We start from the raw sequence: 17,068 nt of genomic DNA, 5'->3' as shown, positions 1-17,068 counted from the left end.
TAACAGGAGACCTCAAGGGCGGATGGCTGCAACCCCAGCCAGGGATCTTTAAACAGGCACTTTAGCGTCCAAATCCAGGGACTCACTCCAACTCACATCTAGTGATAATAACAGCTAATGATGATAATTGGGAGGCCTTCTTTGACTGTGCTTATTGTAGCCAGACACAAAGAGATGACAGGCAGTCTGTTTGAGCTCTGTGCACTTGGCTCAAATTATATATGTTCCTGTTTGACCTGTACATCCCATTTCATTGGATAAAATCACTGAATAATTGCCGAATCTGTTGGATCTCAGATTATAGAGATCTAAAAGGCTTGTTGCATTTGCCTGCCGGCTTCTGTGATCTCCACCTGGGTTACCCAGGTGGAGATCACAGAAGCCGGCAGGCAAATGCAACAAGCCTTTTAGATCTCTATAATCTGAGATCCAACAGATTCGGCAATTATTCAGTGATTTTATCCAATGAAATGGGATGTACAGGTCAAACAGGAACATATATAATTTGAGCCAAGTGCACAGAGCTCAAACAGACTGCCTGTCATCTCTTTGTGTCTGGCTACAATAAGCACAGTCAAAGAAGGCCTCCCAATTATCATCATTAGCTGTTATTATCACTAGATGTGAGTTGGAGTGAGTCCCTGGATTTGGACGCTAAAGTGCCTGTTTAAAGATCCCTGGCTGGGGTTGCAGCCATCCGCCCTTGAGGTCTCCTGTTAGTAAGAGACCAATTCCATCTGGTAAGAGGCAGCATTTTTATTAAGAGGTGGAGGTCTATCTGCGCACTCTACTGTCATCACAGCAAGTTTATGTTCCATTTTCACAGAGCACTTGGAGACAAACTTGGTTTCATGCATGTCATCTAGCATGGATGGACTTTAATTATTACTTTTTCATTTGAGTTATGGACTTTTTTTGAGTTTATTTTTCTTTATCTCTATATTGTTTTTGTATATTAATTATGGTTTAGTTTCCATAGATGTGTCACATTATCTCCTTTTTTTTGTCACTTGAGATATTTATTTGTCAGTGATTGTGTCACTTATTATCGATTCTTCCTTTTGGACATAGGAGTTAATATCTGTGTCCTATCAATTAATTGTCATTTTCTGATTTATTTTATATTTATTATATTTTTCATTTTTCACAGTGTTTAATTACATTGACAAGCACATAAATCACTCAATGACCATCACTCACTCTCATATTTGTATGAGATTTTTTTGACACTTCTTGTTGTCATCTTCAGTTTTTAGCGCGACTTTCTGATTTTTATACGATTTATGGTTTACTACTTTTTAGTCGCAGCTTTTGCCACTTAGTGTAAGCGCAGTATTTACTTTTACCATTAAACAAAACAAACTTCCAATCAGTTCACTTGTATGTAGAATTTAGATTAAAAAAAAAAAAACAAACAAACTATATCTTAAATATTAAATACACAAAAACAGGTAAACTTTTGGATGAAAAAAATGGGCTAACTTTACTGCTTAGTTTTTTTTTTCAATTTATTAGGAGTATTTTTTTTTTTTAAATTGCATTTGAAAGACCGCTGCGCAAATACTGTGTGACCTAAAATATTGCAACAACCGCTATTTTATTCCCTAGGGTCTCTGCTCAATATATATATATATATATATATATATATATATATATATATATATATATATATAAAATGTTTGGGGGTTCTAAGTGAGTTTCTAGCAGAAAATACAGGATTTTTACTTGTAAGCAACAAATGTCAGAAAAGATTTAGTCTTTAAATGGTTAAACTGAGAACTTCTACACAGGAGTTCAGCTCATTTATAAGTGTAAACATTGTATCTCTTCAGGTTCTTTTTATCAGATATGGCAGGCTGCCCAGAGAGGACAGAAGTCGCTTCACAGAAGATTTCAGGCAACTTGTATTGACTTCTGTTACAGAAGTCATTTGCAAGTCGTGCTGAAGTTATATCGGCCTTTTTTATCAGCACAATCGGCCGATGCCGATTAAGTAAAAAACACCAAATATCGGCCGACCTCTAGTTGCAAATATGTATGAAATAACATGATATAGAGCAGGGGTCTCCAAACCGTTTAGTATTATAGGTCTATAAACGAACAAATCTAATTTAAATTAAAGTGGTTGTAAAGTTGTTTTTTTGTGTATTAAAATAGTAAACATGCCTATACTTACCTGCTCTAGGCAATGCTTTTGCACAGAGCAGCCCCCATCCTCTTCTCCTAGGGTCCCCCCCCCACTGATGCTCAAGGCCCCTGCCCCTCCTCTTCATTTGGTGCCTCCACGGAAAGCCACTTTCCACAAGCCGCTGTGCTTGTGCACATAGCTGGATCAGTTTGGGCTCAGGTAAGAAAAAGGAGGGGCATGCTGCAGCACAGCAGGTTTTCAACCTTAATGCATAGAATGCATTAAGGTGAAAATGCCTTAAGGCTTTACAACCACTAATACATTTTACCTGGAGTTTTTTTTGACCATATTAGAGGTTGAGAAGATTTAGAACAACATTAAAAAAATGCAGTAAAACAAAAGCAAAGAAATTAAAAATAAACTTTACTTTGATGTAAGCCCATCAGAGCCCCCAAAAAAGTCCCCTCTTACATCAGAGAACTGGATAAAATATTACAGCACGCTAGCTTTGGCCCAGCATTTTTGGACTGTATTTTAAAGACCCTGATATAGATGACAGATCTAGGATTAAAAAAAAAAAAAAAAAAAAACACACAGCGGAAACAGTACCTTATCCAAAAGCAAACTTAAATACATTAAGCAAAAGAATGAAGTCTTGAATGAGAATCATGTTCAGTTTGTCCCCCCCCCCCCCCCCCCAAAAAAAAATTAACACAAAAAAAAAAAAAAAAAAAAAAACACAAAGTATTTCGAGTCCTGTTTATCGCAATGCTTATACTTTTTAATCTCAGTCCACAAAATGTTAAAAATTACTAATCCTTCTTGTTATGTACATTCTCATTGTTGCAAATAGAGTTTATATTCCATCATAGTCCTCGTCATCTTCATGTTTCCGCTTTAATGAATTAGATTCACTTGTTGCGTTCTGTGATGGCACCATATTTGTAGTTATGAGTATGTTTTTTGATCCAATCAAGGAAGGGTTGATCAAGACATTCTGAACTGTTGTTGTAGGAGTGGCTACAAAATAAAGAAAAAAAAAAAAAAAAAAACACAACAATGAATACTGCTTTACAAGCTGCAATGCATTCTGTAGTAATACATTTATATGCATTATTATATAGATTTTTCTATATAGTGCCATCCAAAAGCGACATCAGCAATTTGCAGTTTGTACTAATAAGTACCTCACCATAATGACATTTCTGGGTGTCTACTTTAACTTTATTAGGAACTAAAGCACACTTAAAATGGAATAGATGGCAATTTTTGCAAGTAACCATTACTTCTGTGCACTGGTGAAAACTATATTTTTTAAAGCAAATCAAAAAATTAGGAAACTTACATTTAAGTGTGTGCAAGAATCGTCAATGCACATTTCTTACTTAATTGCTCCTCAGTGCCAGCCCAAAAATTCTGGACACAGGCAGCTGAGAAGAGGGGTCATCACACTCTGTGGGAGCAGTGCTCTCCCTGTTGCAGTCACTGCTTCAGTACTGCAATCAGAAGGGGGTGAAGGAAAGCCAAGTATATGCCAGGAAGGTATGGGGGAATAAACGGGCAAAGCATGATGAGGAGGGATAGAGGAGAGATAGTGATAGACACACACACACAGTGGGTATAAAAAAGAATCACCCCCTTTTAAAATAAACACATTTTGTTGCTTTGCAGTCTGAAATGAAGACCGACAGTCAGTGCAACATAAAGGAGAAGTTCACCTTTCATAACATGTTACACCCATTGTTGGGATGTAACATTTTACGAATGCACCGGCCCCCACACCTCCCACTGACAGCTAGCAGGGAATCTTCTCCTCCCTGCTGTCTGTCAAAATTAAAAAAAAAAAAACCTGGCCGTGCGGGTCTCTACCCACCTGGCTGCGCCACTCATTCACAGCTCTCTATTAATGGAAAACTACAAGTCCCGGCAGCCTTTGCGGTTGTCAGCTTGTAGTTTATCATGAACTACCACGGCACTGTCAGCATGTTTAGGCTTCCTTATACGAGGAAGACGGAACAGTGACAAATCTGCAGGAGATCTGATCCGCAATGCTTTACAGGCTCCTGCAACAAAACATAAATGCACATTTCTATCTGCAAAAAAAATAAAAAAATAAAAAAAAAAACACATGAGCATTTATAATTTTTTTTTTTTTTTTGGGAAAAAGGTTTATCCTTTAAAACATTCAAGTGGAAGATATAAAAAAAACCAACATGTCAGAAAAAAATAAAAAAATTCAAAAACAGAAATCACTGGAGTTGGGAAAAGGATCACCCCCTTGTGTCAGTATTTTTTTGAACCACCTTTTGTTTTAATTACAGCTTTTAGACTGTTGGGCTATGTCTCTACTAACTTTGCACATCCAGACTTCACAATATTTGTCCAATCTTCTTTGCAGAACTGCTTGAGTTCAGATAAATTTGATGGTGACCTTTTGTGGATTGCAGTCTTAAAGTCATTCCACAGATTTTCAATGGGGCTGAAGTCTGGGCTCTGACTAAGCCATGCAAGGACATTCACCCTTTTCTCCTTCAACCACAGTGTGGTCATTTTTGCTGTGTGCTTTGGGTCATTGTCGTGCTGGAAGGTAACATTCTTCCCATTGACAACTTTCTTGCAAAAGGCAGCAGATTTTCTTCAAGAATGTGACAGTATTTTGCCACATTTATTTTTCTTCTATTCTGACAAGGGCTTCAGTCCCTGCTGCAGAGAAACAACCCTTTAACCACTTAAGGACCGCCTCGCGCCGATTTACGTCGGCAGAATGGCACGGGCAGGCAGAATCATGTACATATACGTGATCTGCCTCCCGCGGGCGGGGGGTCCAATCGGACCCCCCCACGGTGCCCGAGGCAGTCCGCTTCTGACCAGCGGCGATCAGAGATGAGGGGGAGACCATCTGTTCGTGGCCCCCCCCTCGCGATCGCCGCCGGCCAATCAAATCATTCTTTGCTGCTGTATGCTAAACAGCAGCAAAGGAAATTATGTCATCTCTCCTCGGCTCGGTATTTTCCATTCCGGCGCCGAGGAGAGAAGACTTCAATGTGAGTGCACAAACACATACATACAGTAGAACATGCCAGGCACACAAAACACCCCCCTTTACCCCCCGATCACCCCCTAATCACCCCCCCCCCCCCCCGTCACACTGACACCAAGCAGTTTTTTTTTTTTTTTTACTGCATGGTGTCAGTTTGTGACAGTTACTGTGTTAGGGCAGTTACTGTTAGCCCCCTTTAGGTCTAGGATACCCCCCTAACCCCCCTAATAAAGTTTTAACCCCTTGATCACCCCCCGTCACCAGTGTCGCTAAGCGATCATTATTCTGATCTCTGTATTAGTGTTGCTGGTGACGCTAGTTAGGGACGTAAATATTTAGGTTCGCAGTCAGCGTTTTATAGCGACAGGGACCCCCATATACTACCTAATAAAATGTTTTAACCCCTTGATTGCCCCCTAGTTAACCCTTTCACCACTGATCACCATATAACCGTTACGGGTGACGCTGGTTAGTTCGTTTATTTTTTTATAGTGTCAGGGCACCCACTGTTTATTACCGAATAAAGGTTTAGCCCCCTGATCGCCCGGCGGTGATATGCGTCGCCCCAGGCAGAGTCAGATTAGCGCCAGTACCGCTAACACCCACGCACGCAGCATACGCCTCCCTTAGTGGTATAGTATCTGAACGGATCAATATCTGATCCGATCAGATCTATACTAGCGTCCCCAGCAGTTTGGGGTTCCCAAAAACGCAGTGTTAGCGGGATCAGCCCAGATACCTGCTAGCACCTGCAATTTGCCCCTCTGCCCGGCCCAGCCCACCCAAGTGCAGTATCGATCGATCACTGTCACTTACAAAACACTAAACGCATAACTGCAGTGTTTGCAGAGTCAGGCCTGATCCCTGCGATCGCTAACAGTTTTTTTTGGTAGCGTTTTGGTGAACTGGCAAACACCAGCCCCAGGCAGTGTCAGGTTAGCGCCAGTACCACTAACACCCATGCACGCACCGTACACCTCCCTTAGTGGTATAGTATCTGATCCGATCAGATCTATACTAGCATCCCCAGCAGTTTAGGGTTCCCAAAAACGCAGTGTTAGTAGGATCAGCCCAGATACCTGCTAGCACCTGCGTTTTGCCCCTCCGCCCAGCCCACCCAAGTGCAGTATCGATCGATCACTGTGACTTACAAAACACTAAACACGTAACTGCAGCGTTCGCAGAGTCAGGCCTGATCCCTGCGATCGCTAACAGTTTTTTTGGTAGCGTTTTGGTGAACTGGCAAGCACCAGCCCCAGGCAGCGTCAGGTTAGCGCCAGTACCACTAACACCCACTCACGCACCGTACGCCTCCCTTAGTGGTATAGTATCTGAACGGATCAATATCTGATCCAATCAGATCTATACTAGTGTCCCCAGCAGTTTAGGGTTCTCAAAAACGCAGTGTTAGCGGGATCAGCCCAGACACCTGCGTTTTGCCCCTCCGCCCGGCCCGGCCCAGCCCAGCCCACCCAAGTGCAGTATCGATCGATCACTGTCACTTACAAAACACTAAACGCATAACTGCAGCGTTTGCAGAGTCAGTCCTGATCCCTGTGATCGCTAACAGTTTTTTTGGTAGCGTTTTGGTGAACTGGCAAGCACCAGCGGCCTAGTACACCCCGGTCGTAGTCAAACCAGCACTGCAGTAACACTTGGTGACGTGGCGAGTCCTATAAGTGCAGTTCAAGCTGGTGAGGTGGCAAGCACAAGTAGTGTCCCGCTGCCACCAAGAAGACAAACACAGGCCCATCGTGCCCATAATGCCTTTCCTGCTGCATTCGCCAATCCTAATTGGGAACCCAACACTTCTGCAGCGCCCGTACTTCCCCCATTCACATCCCCAACCAAATGCAGTCGGCTGCATGAGAGGCATTTTCTTTATGTCCTCCCGAGTACCCCTACCCAACGAAACACCCCCAAAAAAGATGTCGTGTCTGCAGCAAGCGCGGATATAGGCGTGACACCCGCTTTTATTGTCCCTCCTGTCCTGACAATCCTGGTCTTTGCATTGGTGAATGTTTTGAACGCTACCATTCACTAGTTGAGTATTAGCGTAGGGTACAGCATTACACAGACTAGGACACACTTTCACAGGGTCTCCCAAGATGCCATCGCATTTTGAGAGACCCGAACCTGGAACCGGTTACAGTTATAAAAGTTAGTTACAAAAAAAAGTGTAAAAAAAAATAAATATATAAAATAAAAAAAAAATAGTTGTCGTTTTATTGTTCTCTCTCTCTCTCTATTGTTCTGCTCTTTTTTACTGTATTATATTCTGCAATGTTTTATTGTTATTATGTTTTATCATGTTTGCTTTTCAGGTATGCAATTTTTTATACTTTACCGTTTACTGTGTTTTATTGTTAACTATCTTTTTGTCTTCAGGTACGCCATTTACGACTGAGTGGTTATACCAGAATGCCTGCAGGTTTAGGTATCATCTTGGTATCATTCTTTTCAGCCAGCGGTCGGCTTTCATGTAAAAGCAATCCTAGCGGCTAATTAGCCTCTAGACTGCTTTTACAAGCCGTGGGAGGGAATGCCCCCCCCCCCCCCACCGTCTTCCGTGTTTTTCTCTGGCTCTCCTGTCTCAACAGGGAACCTGAGAATGCAGCCGGTGATTCAGCCAGCTGACCATAGAGCTGATCAGAGACCAGAGTGGCTCCAAACATCTCTATGGCCTAAGAAACCGGAAGCTATGAGCATTTCATGATTTAGATTTTGCCGGATGTAAACAGCGCCACTGGGAAATTGGGAAAGCATTTTATCACACCGATCTTGGTGTGGTCAGATGCTTTGAGGGCAGAGGAGAGATCTAGGGTCTAATAGACTCCAATTTTTTCAAAAAAAAAAAAAAAAAAAGAGTACCTGTCACTACCTATTGCTATCAAAGGGGATATTTACATTCTCTGAGATAACAATAAAAATGAAAGGAACAGTTTAAAAATAAGATAAAAAAGCAAAAAAATAATAAAGAAAAAAAAAAAAAAAAAAGCACCCCTGTCGCCCCCTGCACTCGCGCTAAGGCGAACGCAAGCGGCGGTCTGTCGTCAAACGTAAACAGCAATTGCACCATGCATGTGAGGTATCACCGCGAAGGTCAGATCGAGGGCAGTAATTTTAGCAGTAGACCTCCTCTGTAAATCTAAAGCGGTAACCTGTAAAGGCTTTTAAAAATGTATTTATTTTGTTGCCACTGCACGTTTGTGCACGATTGTAAAGCATGTCATGTTTGGTATCCATGTACTCGGCCTAAGATCATCTTTTTTATTCCATCAAACATTTGGGCAATATAGTGCGTTTTAGTGCATTAAAATGTAAAAAAGTGTGTTTTTTCCCCAAAAAATGCGTTTGAAAAATCGCTGCGCAAATACTGTGTGAAAAAAAAAAACGAAACACCCACCATTTTAATCTGTAGGGCATTTGCTTTAAAAAAATATATAATGTTTGGGGGTTCAAAGTAATTTTCTTGCAAAATAAAATAATAATTTTTTTATGTAAACAAAAAGTGTCAGAAAGGGCTTTGTCTTCAAGTGGATAGAAGAGTGGGTGATGTGTGACATAAGCTTCTAAATGTTGTGCATAAAATGCCAGGACAGTTCAAACCCCCCCCCCCAAATGACCCCATTTTGGAAAGTGGACACCCCAAGCTATTTGCTGAGAGTCATGTCGAGTCCATGGAATATTTTATATTGTGACACACGTTGTGGGAAAGAGACAAATTTTTTTTTTTTTTTTTTGCACAAAGTTGTCACTAAATGATATATTGCTCAAACATGCCTTGGGAATATGTGAAATTACACCCCAAAATACATTCTGCTGCTTCTCCTGAGTACGGGGATACCACATGTGTGAGACTTTTTGGGAGCCTAGCCGCGTACAGGACCCCGAAAACCAAGCACTGCCTTCAGGCTTTCTAAGGGCGTAAATTTTTGATTTCATTCTTCACTGCCTATCACAGTTTCTGAGGCCATGGAATGCCCAGGTGGCACAACCCCCCCCCAAATGACCCCATTTTGGAAAGTAGACACCCCAAGCTATTTGCTAAGAGGTATAGTGAGTATTTTGCAGACCTCACTTTTTGTCACAAAGTTTTAAAAATTGAAAAAAGAAAAAAAAAAAAAAAGTTTTTTCTTGTCTTTCTTCATTTTCAAAAACAAATGAGAGCTGCAAAATACTCACCATGCCTCTCAGCAAATAGCTTGGGGTGTCTACTTTCCAAAATGGGGTCATTTGGGGGGGGTTTGTGCCACCTGGGCATTCCATGGCCTCCGAAACTGTGATAGGCAGTGAAGAGTGAAATCAAAAATTTACACCCTTAGAAATCCTGAAGGCGGTGATTGGTTTTCGGGGTCCCGTACGCAGCTAGGCTCCCAAAAAGTCCCACACATGTGGTATCCCCATACTCAGGAGAAGCAGCTAAATGTATTTTGGGGTGCAATTCCACATATGCCCATGGCCTGTGTGAGCAATATATCATTTAGTGACAACTTTGTGCAAAAAAAAAAAGTGTCACTTTCCCGCAACTTGTGTCAAAATATAAAATATTCCATGGACTCAACATGCCTCTCAGCAAATAGCTTGGGGTGTCTACTTTCCAAAATGGGGTCATTTGGGGGGGGGGGGGGGGGTTGTGCCATCTGGGCATTTTATGGCCTTCAAAACTGTGATAGGTAGTGAGGAGTGAAATCAAAAATGTACGCCCTTAGAAATCCTGAAGGCGGTGATTGGTTTTCGGGGCCCCGTACGTGGCTAGCCTCCCAAAAAGTCCCACACATGTGGTATCCCCGTACTCAGGAGAAGCAGCTGAGTGTATTTTGGGGTGCAATTCCACATAGGCCCATGGCCTGTGTGAGCAATATATCATTTAGTGACAACTTTTTGTAATTTTTTTTTTTGTCATTACTCAATCACTTGGGACAAATAAAAATAAATATTCAATGGGTTCAACATGCCTCTCAGCAATTTCCTTGGGGTGTCTACTTTCCAAAATGGGGTCATTTGGGGGGGGGTTGTACTGCCCTGCCATTTTAGCACCTCAAGAAATGACATAGGCAGTCATAAACTAAAAGCTGTGTAAATTCTAGAAAATGTACCCTAGTTTGTAGACGCTATAACTTTTGCGCAAACCAATAAATATACGCTTATTGACATTTTTTTTACCAAAGACATGTGGCCGAATACATTTTGGCCTAAATGTATGACTAAAATTGAGTTTATTGGATTTTTTTTATAACAAAAAGTAGAAAATATCTTTTTTTTTTTTCAAAATTTTCGGTCTTTTTCCGTTTATAGCGCAAAAAATAAAAACGGCAGAGGTGATCAAATACCATCAAAAGAAAGCTCTATTTGTGGGAAGAAAAGGATGCAAATTTCGTTTGGGTACAGCATTGCATGACCGCGCAATTAGCAGTTAAAGCGACGCAGTGCCAAATTGGAAAAAGTCCTCTGGTCCTTATGCAGCATAATGCTCCGGGGCTAAAGATATTACCACCTCCATGCTTTACTGTAGGAATGGTGGTATTTGAATGGTGAGCTGTATTGGATTTCTAAAACTATTCAAAAACTTGCGCTAAGGTGCTAAATCAAAATAAATATATAAAATTAGTTACTTACTGGTAACATCTTTTATGGGAGTCTTTCAGGACAGCAACCTATGAAAGACCTCGGCTCCTCCCTTCTTAGGAAACACCGCCCAGCCTTGATTTAAAAAGGCATGCTTCCCCGCCAGTTCCTCAGTTCTTCAAGAGCAACTCCGGCCAGCTGGGGAGACACAAGAACACATCATACACCTTAAATTGCATTTTGATGGTTCCTGAGTCAGCAACCCAAAAAGAAAAACCAGCAAGGGTGGGTACACGGTGCTGTCCTGAAAGACTCCCGGAAAAGACGTTACCAGTAAGTAACTCTAATTTTCCCACATCGTCTTTCAGGACTGTAACCTATGAGAGGATAAGCGAGAGCACTTACCCTTCGGGTGGGACTACGGCTTACAGGACTCTGTGTCCAAAGAGCCTGATCCCTTTGCTGACAACAAGATCAGCCTCTAGTGTCAGGTAAAAGGTAGGAGAACTGAAGCACTTTGCGGCTGCACAGATCTGACGTGGAGTAGCATCAGCTTCTCTGAGATCTCCCTACATATAGGCTTGTCCGATTGTTAGCTAATGTCATCTTGCCCAGGTACTGCTAGAGATTTTAACCCTTACTTTAAGAAAGGAAAGCCCTTATTGACACATGAACCAAAGTTCAAAAGGAAGATCCCACGAGGGGCTACAATGAGTAAAGTTTGGTCCTACTTGGAAAACTGCAGACCTAACACTGGTTCAGCTGCCGTAATGCCTCCAAATCTCAGGTAAGTGGAGCATAAAATATAATCTTAAGGGATCTCTCTTAGTAGCCAGACCACCCGGTTCCCAGAGCCTTCAGGATAGAGAACCGTGGTCCTTTAAGCCAGTGTGATACAATGAGAAAGAGAGAAGTGTTCTATGCCCACCAGTAAGACTATGGGTGGGCGAGATGGCATAGCACCTGGGGAAAATTCCAGCTCTAAGGTTTTATGGGAGGAAACCAGAGTTCCTGGGGGAAACTAGAGATCCCAGGGTTAACCGCCCTATAGATGGTTCCTATGGAAGTGCCTGCAACTGCAAGAAGAGGACTCCACTGAGTTTAGTCATAACTTCTGTCACCAAATGAGATCGGGTGCATTCAGGGTGCTGTGGCCATAGCCCAGCCTTCCTACCTGGGCCACCCTTTAATTTCACAGGAAGGGCTCTGTTCCTGTCTGTTATGCGAATCAAGAATTGCCTCCGGCCCAGGACAAAGAACAGGTCCCCTGTGGGAGGGATATCGCACAGTCTTAGACATGCAGTTCGTCACCCACCACTTGGGGGGCTGCTGTCCTCTTACCGACCGTGCATTATTGTGTGTCTGCAATTGTGTCAGACAATATTCTGAGATGCGCAACACCCCTTTCATTCTATTGAGCGTGGAATCCAACAATACCCCTCCGTCTCCCAGGACTAGGCCGGTAAGTCTGGATCTGTGGAAAAAAACTACGTCTGGAGGGAGCAGAGGGTACCGAACCAAAGCCTTCCGAGAAGCTGAACCCTAGACTTCCCCGGCTTCCATCAGACCTAATGAACAGGAACGCCCTTTTCCACTGCTCTATCCCTGGTCGTGCAGCAGGAGTGTTTTTGTTGTCCTCCTGCAACCACCTCCTCCAGAGAAATTTTGTAATGAAGGGGTCTACTGGAATCACCATCCAGGCCTTCTCCCACTTCTTAACAAGTGTTCTAGAAACCTGTGTATTTTACTAGGGTCTGGTCACCTGAAAGCCTTTAACCCTCCGTGATGCCATAGAGGGGGCTACCCCCCTGATATCGGGCCCTGGTCATCAGAGATCCCCTGTTTAGTTTCCTATATCAGGTGCATACAGGTGATGTGGCCATCAAGCACCATCCAGCCAGCAACCCTGTAACATCAAAATACTAGTGAAACATGCAGGGTGCCATCTTGGTTGGTATTCAAACTCATGACCTCAGTATTTAAGGCACAGTTTAGGTGCAACACCTTCAATGCAAACTCTTTTTCTTCACTGTTTGTAAGCTGACCAGGAGAACCTGAGGACCCCTGCCTGAAAGTTTTAGGCGAGCTGGTTTGCTGGTCCTACACAGGCAAAGTTTTCACTGCAGTGCCTATAGTGCAGACTCTGAGCAGACCCTTCTGGTCATGAGTGCATTCTACCCAGCCAATGTGTCAGGTATATCAAATGCCAGCCTGAGTTTGGGCATGTAAGATACCCCACAGAAGCACAGGGAGAACCCACACCTTGATGCAAGCACTAGAATGTTGAGGGATCTGAACTAACCACCCCAGTGTTGCCAAGCAGAAGTGTCAGCCACCCAGGCCTTCACCCCTGGCTAGACACGCCCGAGTCACCAGGAGATCATTTAGGGAACGGACTCTCAGCCCCATCAAATCAGTGACCCAGAGCTAAAATGTTAACCGCTGACCCACTTCATAAAGTGACTTGTCAAAAGGTCAGAAGGAGCCAACATGAGGACAAGATCCTATGTCTCCAGGCAGACTCCCATGGCTGCACTGATTGTGAGCCATGACTTGCCTTTCAGTGGCCAGCCTCCTGTTTTCCCAGACAGTGCTATTTCAGCCATACCTACTCCATACACCTCGTGTAGGAGAGTGAGAAAAAAAAAAAAAAAAAAAAAAAAAAAAAAAAGATTCCCCTTCAACCAGTCCCTACTGGTCACAAGGGGGAAAAAAACACTCAAAAGGATGTGCATGGAAAGTACAAACACTTCAGGCTTACCTGTGAAGTGCTGGGATGATCTGCTTCAGCTGCCTGTGCAGGCATTGCAGAAGAGTCCATCCCACCCCTTTGGTGGTCCCCAGCCGCTGCTGGGTCTTCCCCTTTTGAAAACCAGACCAGTAGGGATGCCAAGCCGAAGTTCTCACCTCTAGGCCACAGAGCTGCCACATGTCCAGCAGAAGGTGCAGGTGCTGTGCAGTACCTAGGATACGAACAGCTTTCCCTCATTGGGATTTGAACTCAGGTCACAGCAGACCAATCAGAGCCCTTAGCCTCTGAGCTACCATCCATGCTCCCGGTTTGCGCCATATGGAGACTGTGACCAGCGTCTCCGGCGCCCGCTGATGACGTCATACGTCCCGGAAGTAACCCCGCTGGATGCTTTCTGTGGGCCAGCTTGGAGCGCAATAGCTCCGCCCCCTCACACGCTGTGGCTTCCTTCTTTCCCCTAGACATACCAGCCATGCTGCCGGAAGGGAAAAGTACGCCAACATGTCGTCTATGTGATCGCACTAATGGGGCTGACTTGTATGCAACAAAAAAATGGAAATATCCGGTCCCCCGGAGGGGGTGACCAGAAGAAGAGGGTACGGTACGCTACTACCGCTGGTGAGGTACAGTCTGGGGCTGTGGGATTTACCACCCACCTCCTGTTTCTGTGAGGATGTCCAAACCCTGGGACCTTGTCCCCTCCACCAGCCAGACCCGTAGGGACCCCCCCCAAGAGAGCACATAGAACCACCAGCCCCCGGGTCCCATATGCCTCCTCCCCTCCGAACATCAAAAGGGAACCCCACCTGTGGAGCTACAGGTAATAGACAGGTAAGGGACGCAACCCCCAAGTCCTCCTTACCTTAAGATGGCTGATGTCGGCAACGCCAGAAGGCGCCAGGATGGCCCCTGCCTCTGACATGCTCCCGCTGTGAAAAGGATGGTCTTGCCTCTGGGCCCTCCAACCACCTGTGTGACCTTTCCGGGTCCCCATCAGCCAAAGCCCAGCCCGCCTTCAGCACTCGCAGCTGGAACCGGAAGCCACGGATCAAGGAGAGGTGCACACCCCCTGCCGAAATTGACGTCACCCGCCACCTGGCCCCGTTGTGAGCTCCATCACGGCTCGCACCAGAGTGCGCGGGGGGGCAACGACAGCGCCTCCTCCTAAGTCTCCACTGAGTACCTGAAGCATCCCACGACACAACTTTCGGAGAGCTGGGGTGGCAACAGAAACAACAGTGTGGCTGCCAAGTAACCCCTCTCCGAGGCATAGCACCACTAGTCCCCAGAGACCTCTGTCTCCTTCCTGGACATACAGGCTTCAGCCTCCCTGGCTGTCTTTAGCCACAGCTCCTCGCAGTGTCTCCTTGCCGGAGGAAACAACAAAACTTTGGAGCCGGCGGGGAAGCATGCCTTTTAAATCTAGGCTGGGCGGTGTTTCCTAGGAAGGGAGGAGCCAAGGTCTCTCAGGTTGCTGTCCTGAAAGTCAATATGGGAAAATAACACACAGAACTGCAGCCGCTGTGCAAAGGTGCTGTAACCTTAAAAGTGATAGAAAATATGAAACAGCACTAGCAGCATATATTGTTCAATCATCATCATGGTGATTAGTGCCATATACATGACATGTCCTTTGATGACGCCCTGGAGGGGAAACACGTCGACGCAATTTCCGCCTCCGTGGAACGCACGCCATACAGCGGCGAACTCGGATGTTTTCACTGATGCCTGTTTTTGCCAGATATCTCTGTAAGTGGCGCCTTTAATGCTCTTGATAACTTATTTTAGCGGTATTTCACTATGAGCTTTTTCTTTATTTCCCCATCCATGGAGTGTGGTGTAAGCTTTCTGTTATAAAGTACCTTCTTGGAAGAGTTTCTGAGGAACCCTCCTACACATCCCCAGATCAATAGATCACTGCCTTTTTTACCCCAGACTGCGAAGCTGAGGGTCCATTGTTTTTGGCGAGTGGGGCTACCGAAGGGGGAGACACCTCTTACTTTGCAAGTTTGGAGCACCATTGCACTTTTTTCCATATAAGCACTTTATAGATTTGTGCATATTATATAAATTTTGTTGCATTCTGATTTTGTATGGCACAAACATATTGATGTATATGGCACTAATCACCATGATGTTTATTGATTAATATAGGCTGCTAGGGCCGTTTCATATTTTCTATCATGTATTGGATTTCTGCCAGACATATTGTTTGGTGTTGAGGCCAAATAAATTTTAGTTTCATCTGATCACCTTAAAATGTACCTTGAAGATTCTGAGGCCACGTGAAAAAATGCGCTATGGTCAAACTAAAATTGAATTATAAGGCCTCAACACCAAACGATATGTCTGGCAATGTTTAAGCCAAATATTTCAATTTTAGTCTGATCTGACCAGAACATGTTTTTCCATGTGGCCTCGGAATCTTCAAGGTGCATTTTGGAAAAGCTCAGTCGTGACTGCATGTGGCCTTTCTTGAATGGCTTTCTTGCAACCCTCCCATACAAGCCACATTTTTTGACAATTTGTGATATTATTGTCAAATGCACACAATGACCACTGTCATAAATTCCTACAACTGCTTTAGAGTTGCTGTAGGCCTCTTGAGAGCGCCTCTGACCAGTTTCATCCCGACACTTTCATCCAGTTTGGAGTGACATCCTGATCCAGAGAAGGTCTGTGTTGTACCAAATACCTTCCACTTGTTAATAATAGACTTCACTGTGCTTCTAGGCATTGCTAAAGCCCTTTAATTTTTTTGTATCGATCTCCAGACTTGTGCCTGTCCACAACTTTATCCTGGAGATCTTTTGACAGTGCCTGGCCACCCATAGTTGACTGTTTCAGTTGCACTATCAGGGACTGAAATGCTCCAGGAAAGTTCTTTTCATGCTGAGCTAATCAAAATGATCACAGTTGAAGGTCAAATGGCTTTGTATCCCATTGAAAAGGTGCTTAGCTACATCTGACTGGGTTTACAAGTCATTTTAAGGAAGGGGTGATCCTTTTTCCAACTCAGTGATTCTGTTTGACATTTTTCTGACATGTTGCCATTATATATTTCACTTGGATGTTACAAGTTACAGCTGAATAAAATAAAAACTGCGTGTCTTCATTTCAGGCTGTAAAGCAACAAAACGTCACTTTAAAAGTAACTCATGGTATGACCACCCAACATAACTCATGGAGGCATGGACTCCACCAGACCTCTGAAGGTATGCTGTGGTATCTGCCATCAGGAGCAGATCCTTTAAGTCCTGAGAGTTATGAGTTGGGGCCTCCATAGATCAGACTTGTTTTTTCCGCACATTCCACAGATGTGCAACACCCTGAACGCATTGTTGTGTTTCTTAAACCATTCTTAAAGTCATCAGACCAGGCCACCTCCTTCCACTGCTCTGTGGTCAAGTTCTGGAGCTCATGTGCCCATTGCAGGCACCTTTGGCTGTAGACATTGGTCAGCATGGCCACCTGACTAGTCTGCAGCTATGCACTTTGTGTTCTGATACCTTTCTCTTGGAACCAGCTTCAATTTTTTTCAGCAATTTCAGCTACAGTAGCCCTCCTATTGGATCATACT

The 17,068-nt window shown here is 44.0% G+C and overlaps 1 protein-coding gene across 1 annotated transcript in view; it reads right to left on the bottom strand.

Moving 5' to 3' along the window:
• Positions 1–2,887: 2,887 nt before the first annotated feature.
• The window catches only part of LOC141107987 (transcription initiation factor TFIID subunit 9-like), a 42,508-nt gene continuing 28,327 nt past the window's right edge, over positions 2,888–17,068 (bottom strand). Inside the window, exon 7 of the mRNA XM_073599114.1 lies at positions 2,888–3,148. Coding sequence (XP_073455215.1) covers positions 2,985–3,148 — 164 coding nt within the window. The 3' untranslated portion in view covers positions 2,888–2,984. The remainder of the gene's footprint in view (positions 3,149–17,068) is intronic.

Source organism: Aquarana catesbeiana, linkage group LG09, assembly GCF_042186555.1.
Source record: "Aquarana catesbeiana isolate 2022-GZ linkage group LG09, ASM4218655v1, whole genome shotgun sequence".
NCBI lineage: Eukaryota > Metazoa > Chordata > Amphibia > Anura > Ranidae > Aquarana > Aquarana catesbeiana.
The sequence above is the reverse complement of the archived record's forward strand: the minus strand, read 5'-3'. Positions and strand labels throughout refer to the sequence as shown.